The sequence below is a fragment of the Lepidochelys kempii genome, chromosome 6 (genome assembly GCF_965140285.1).
Source record: "Lepidochelys kempii isolate rLepKem1 chromosome 6, rLepKem1.hap1, whole genome shotgun sequence".
Classification (NCBI taxonomy): domain Eukaryota; kingdom Metazoa; phylum Chordata; order Testudines; family Cheloniidae; genus Lepidochelys; species Lepidochelys kempii.
The window spans coordinates 59,734,228-59,740,227 of NC_136385.1; the positions used below are offsets into that span (position 1 = coordinate 59,734,228).

Consider the following 6,000-nt stretch of genomic DNA (forward strand, 5'->3'; position numbering starts at 1 on the left):
CACTCTCATCTACTCCCCGGTCAGAGCTTGGGCTTTGTCCCTTGCATTTTGCTGTAACCCATTTTAAGAGAGTCAAAAAATAATCCAATCTGAGTTGAAGTTTGGATCACAACACTCATCAGCTCGGGGGTAGGAAGTCAGAGCTCTGAAATGCTGTTGGAGCGGCCATCAGTTTACCAAGGGTGAGGGCTCCACCCTTGCTTCCTGCTGCTCATCAAAGTTAAGCAACACAGGAGGGCTAGAATCCAAGTGCTGGCAGCCACTTTAGTCTTGGTGATCTCTGAGTCTGGAATTCCTAGAGCTCGCTACAGCATTGTTGACTTTGTGCCTAGCATAATTAGAAGGATTCATTGTTCTTGTCTTAACTCCTTAATGCTTCCTGACACTTTCTCCAACACTTTTCAGTTCTCTGCAGGCCATGTGGCATCTTAACGCGTCTCATATGCATGTGCCGCCTCCTTTCTGGTCCTCAGGCTATTCACCTGAAGGCTTCCATATCTCATCTGATCAGTTTGACTCTAGTGTTGATTGGAAATGGGGACAGGACACAAAAGCTCCCACATCGAGGCCCATCACTAAGCCATTATCAGGGAGACCTACTAGAGGGCTTCGTGCCCTGAGCTTCAGCAGCGTGATCCCCTCCTGGGACAAGTAGGCTTGTTGCCCTCCATGTCTAGAGAAGGTGGCACATGTAGTGCACTTCTGAGGGATGATACAGCACAGTGAACACAAGACTCCAGTGATCCCATCCCATCATAGAAGGGTTAGTACTTGTGAGACTAAAATGGAACCAGTGCCAACTTTCACCCCTCCCTCAAAATGGACCTGCTCTGAGGTGTGGTTGATTTTCTGTGCTCCTCTTTTTCATACATCCCTGCCTTTCCTAGTCCAAGTGAGAAGCCAAAGCACCAAAATTGCTATACCAGAGAGGCTGCTTTTTATGGGGGAAGTAGGTTCAAACTAGACCAAAAATGGAGTCCTGGCATCTTTAACTGCTCCCTGCCCCACAGGAAGAGAAGGGCTTTCTTACAAAAGCGCAGTGTTGCTCTATGGCAGTGAGCCCACTGGCCTGTTCCTGTAGAACAGGTGGAATTTTAATCACTTGGGACCGTACCAGAAATCGTGCAGAGAGCATATTCTAACCCAGTTTTGCAGACTGGTTACGTCAGATAAAGATCTGAATATCAGGGGCTTATCCAAACCCTTTGACACCAACAACTCCTCCTAGCAAGTGCACTGCCCCAGAACTTAGCTGCAGGCAACTGATGGCGCCTCCCAAGCAACTTCCATGAAAGCAAGCAGAGCACCCAAAACTGTCTAAGTCAAGAAGGCTCCAACATATGCCAAGTAAGAGACCTGATGAGGTGCAGGGACTAATCCAATTTTAAAAGCACCATGTAGCTATTTTTTGTAGAAGATCCAGAACCACTCCCTTCCCCACTGAGTGACAGTGGCATAGCCTGTTAGCAGTTGATCTGATGGGCTGAAGTTTAGTCTGCAGGTGCGCTTAGACTATGCGGAACACGCGGGGACCTGTTTCACAGCTGCACTAAGGAGCCCCTTTGTGCCAAGTGCTATGACAAATATCCCAAGACAGTCCATGCTCCAAATAGCTCACGATTCAAGGGAATGACAAAAAGGAATAGGTGAGCAAAAGAAATGTGGATGGAGGTGCAGGGTGGGAAGCAAAAGTAACAGTAAATGGAGCAGGATTGGCATAGAAGGCATAACTCTGATGTCTCCATCAGCCACAGTGTGCAGCATCTGAAGACCTTGCCATGCTATTAGCTATTCAGCCTCTGCTTTCTGAAGTTCCCAAGCCCTTCACTTGCTAGCAAAGGAAATGCACTGACAGAATCAATATCAGCCACAATCTGCATGGAAATGAAAGTGGGTGGTGATATCAAAAGGGTTTTTCCAAGTAGAATTTCCTGTTGCCTGGAATATTATTAGTATTCCAAGTGGAACACTGTTGACTAGTTGAGCTGAGTTAATAAATATGGGGGTCCCTCTTGAAGAAGCAGCGATCATTGCAGCATGGTTTGTGTCTGTGAGCACGACCTAATGCGTGAGACATAAAAATCCCTATGAAGATCCAAGGGGACAGACCACAGCCAGCTGTTGGTTAGCTACAATAACCTGTTCTTCCTTTGTCCAGCCGCTTGGGCTAGTGTGAGTGAATGGCCTGTAACATCTTGCCATAAGTGACCCATCTAGCCACTCTCAGTCCGGGGATGTGGCTAGGAATGGGAAGCAGCATTTTGCTGGGGATTCCCCTGCTGAATGGCTCTGAGTGGTCTCAGCCTTTTGTTTGTGGCAATGTGTTCCAGGCCAGTTCCTTTGCATGTCCCATGGACTGTATAAACATTAACGGATCTCGCTGCTGAGCTCTGAAGAGCCTCTCTCTTCAGAGTGCTTACAAAATCTCTGTGATTCTCCTTGCCAAGTGACTGACTAATTCTGACAGAATTCCTGGCTTGGGCTTTGTACGGACACATCATTATTATGCAGGCTTTCAGCAGCCTGCCGTTCATCTCCACAATTTCCCCACTTCCCAGAACATGGGGAACACATCCCAATAAAAGCCCTCCTGCTGCATGGTTTTGCTTTATCAAAATGAGTCCATGTGTGTTAGCTATCAGCCCTCTAAGCTGGCGCTGGGTTAGAAAGGACTTTACTGTTGCAGGACTACAGTGTTTCCAGAGGGAGCTTTCTCTCCTATCCAGCAAGACTCCTTTGCTGTTTTCTTGTGGTTGTTTCTAACATGTCCCGTGTATAGAACTGGCAGCAAATAAGAAATCCTGGCACCTAAAACATCCCACCCCTCTCCAAAAAAACAGTTACCACTTTGCTGCCTGCATCCAGTAGTGGCAGTGGACACAAGCTGAGAGGGGGTATGTGGAAGGCAGCTTCAGAGTTGAAAAGTTAGAACCCCATGAGTAGCAGCTTGGAACTAACCAGCTCCTCAGCCCTGGCAAATTGTGAGCATTGCCCCATGCATACCATCAAGAGAGAAAACTTCTAAGTGCCCACCAGACAGGTGGCATTTCAGCCATTATAGCTCTGCAGTTCTTGCATCTCATGCTAGCAATTCCTTTGCTTTACTAGCAGTAGTTAGTGTGGAGGGGAGAGGAATTATGTCCCTTGATAAGGGGGTTCACCTTAAATGAGGCAGTGAGATTTGACAGTTATGTAACTGAGCTTTATTGATCCTTTCTGCACTGCATGGGCATTCACCAAGCACTCACTAAATTCCCAAAGTCTTCTCCCATTATGCACTGGACTGTGTAAATTGTGGTTCCCTGGTAAGTCTCAGCTTTGGTTACTCCAGTGTCCTGGATATTGCAGTGAGGGGGCAGGGGTATTTCTGGGGAAGACTCTCTAGGTATTGGGGTGTGTCTGCCTTTTCCTAATGTGCTGTGGTGATGAGGAACCCTTCAAAGTTAGAATTGACAAGAGCTACCTAGGAGAAGAGTTTTAGGAGATAATGCATCTAATTGCTTCCCCATTGTCTTTCTCCTTGCAGACTCCAGCAAGGACCATCCACAACAGCAGGCAGGAGTGATCTGGAGAGTGACGGGAGGCCTGTTCAGCATCACGCGGGGAGCTGTGGGGGCAACGTTGGGAGGAGTTGCCTGGGTTGGCAGCAAGAGCCTGGAACTCACCAAAACAGCTGTGACCAGCGTCCCTGCCGCCAGTGTTGGACTGGTAAAGGGCGGCGTCTCAGTGGTGACCAGCGGCGTGGGAGCTGTGGGCAGTGCCGTGGCCAACAAAGTCCCTTTCACCACAAAGAAGAAGGACAAGGCTGACTAACCCTGATTGCAGCTTCCTTGCAAAAGATCAGTCCATACGCTCCCTCTCCACAGCACCTCTTCAGATTGGAAACAGCCGCCTCGGGGCGGGGACAAAGCACCAGGGCAGACTCCAGCTGCAGCCCGCTCAGCACCACCTGCCTGGCTCAGAGCTCACAGAGTCACTGCAAATTTCTTTCACTCCTACCACCTACTGGGGGCCCACTCTCCTCCGAGGGCTTTTGAAGGCACAGCTTCTCTACCCTGCAGTTTCCTTCCCCTTTCTTGCTCTCCCGAGCACAGAGGAGTGGAAGTGGGCACTGGGAGATGGCAGGGGGTGGGTGGGAAGAACTGTGCTTCAGCATGAAGCCCACACATGCTCCTGATGTTCCTTTCATTGTATTTAGTTTGGGTTCAGTTTCAGGCCCCTGGGAGGTGTTCTTAAGGTTTGCTGGGGGGAAGGAGAGAATTGTTATAAGAAAGTCCCATTGACATGAAGAAGAGATACTGTGGCTAATGAAGGCTTGTTCCTCCCCCGGAGAAATCGAGGGGAGTACCCATATCCCTTTGTCTATAGGTTTCAGTCCCCAAGCTGGTCCTCCCAGGTCTGCACTCAGGCGAAGTGTGCACTTGGAAAGGGAACCCTCAGCCCTAGCAGAGCAGCTCCCATGTCACGTGATATCACACGAGTACGTTGTACAAACTGGAGCAGATTTCCTAGTTTAGGGGTGAATGGAGGAGGAAATGTCTGTGTCTGTAGCCTGGGGAGAGGGAGTACCAGGTCACCATAGCGCCAGAGGCACCATTGCAACGTTACAGCAGGGAGGCTAAGCCCCTGTAATGTTATAGCAGAAGGCAGCACTGCTGCCATAATATTATGACAATAGGCAGCCAGTGCAGCTTCAGCAGTAAGGGGCACCAAAGCTTTTGTCACAGGTGAGGCAGACTTGGCCTTAATGTAAGCTGGTGCAACCTGCTGAAGTCGTTGGCATTTCTCCCATGCAAGGCAGAGTCAGTCTGGCTCCATGCCTTGCTCACGGTACCGCTCCTCAGCTGTGTTAAAGAACATACGTTTTAAAGGTGGGGACCCTGGTTTGCCTCCACGGGATGTAATGTTAAACCCTGGTAAAGCATGTTCCTGAACCTAATTTGAGTCCTGCAGTAGGGGTTCGCCTACTGCACCACTCTTACTATGGCTGGGCACCTCAAAGAACAACTCCCTGAGGTGTAGTGGCATCATTGTGATCACACAAGCCTGCTTTAGAGAGTGATTTCCCTAGATTAATGAGAGTACGCTCCAAAGCAGGCGACTACTGAGCTAGTGTGCACATTGCATCAGCAATTCGTACACCACACACTACTCACGGGGTTCCAGCCTGCCTCAGTAGAACGAGCACGTGACACTAAATAGTCACCCTGTGTTCTTCAGCTCAGCACAGACCCAGAAACTGAGTCTGCTGCTGCCTCTCCGTCCTAACCCACTCTGTCACATGATTCTCTCTCTCTCCCTGAGTCCCCTGCAATCCCCAGGATTAATGGGATAAGGAAAGCCCCACGTTCCAGCATTAACTCTGCCTTTCCTGGCTTTTGTCAGGTTTTTTGCCTAGATTGTTAGGTTTGGGGGTGCATAGAAAAGTGACACAGTGTTTGCAATGTATTTTATAAATATGCATCTATATTAGCATGTGTGTATGTAATCTGCAGTACACAGGCATGTTTTCAACCAGGTAAACTAACCTGTGCCATTGCTGCAGACCTGCTCACATATTCGTCTTTGGCAGGTTCCAGCATATCGTTTTTTTATAGAGGGACGCTGTCTGAATAAAAATCATGTTTTAGCAGATGTTTTTCCCTGTGTTGCCTGATACTTAGTTTATTAAAACCAAAAGAATGTTAAAAAATCTCCTTTACTTTCTCCCCCTAGTGCTCTTGGTTTACTTGTTGCCCTTGGCTCCTTTTGGAAGTTCCTGGTCCTAGTCAGTTTCTTTTCCTGGTTCTAATGCTGTAGCAATGATGCTATGCTTGTCTCTGACACCAGGGAATATTTAAATACAAGAAAAAAAACCCTTTTCACTGAATTGTCTAATACCTGTGAATGCCTTTGGATCCTGGCCTTTATGAAATCCAGCTGTGGGGTAAGAGTTGAGTGGACCATGTCCCTTCACTAGACAAACTGCACGTCCGAGTGTCTCTGCATCACCTGTACTGT

The 6,000-nt window shown here is 48.4% G+C and overlaps 1 protein-coding gene across 6 annotated transcripts in view; it reads left to right on the forward strand.

Annotated features, from left to right (window-relative positions):
- LOC140912881 (transmembrane protein 263) overlaps positions 1-5,632 on the forward strand; it is a 312,775-nt gene extending 307,143 nt beyond the window's left edge. For all 6 annotated transcript variants that reach the window (XM_073348103.1, XM_073348107.1, XM_073348102.1 and 3 more), the window contains one exon: positions 3,527-5,632. In XM_073348103.1, the coding sequence (XP_073204204.1) occupies positions 3,527-3,813 (287 nt within the window). In that variant the 3' untranslated portion in view covers positions 3,814-5,632. The remainder of the gene's footprint in view (positions 1-3,526) is intronic.
- Positions 5,633-6,000: the final 368 nt, after the last annotated feature.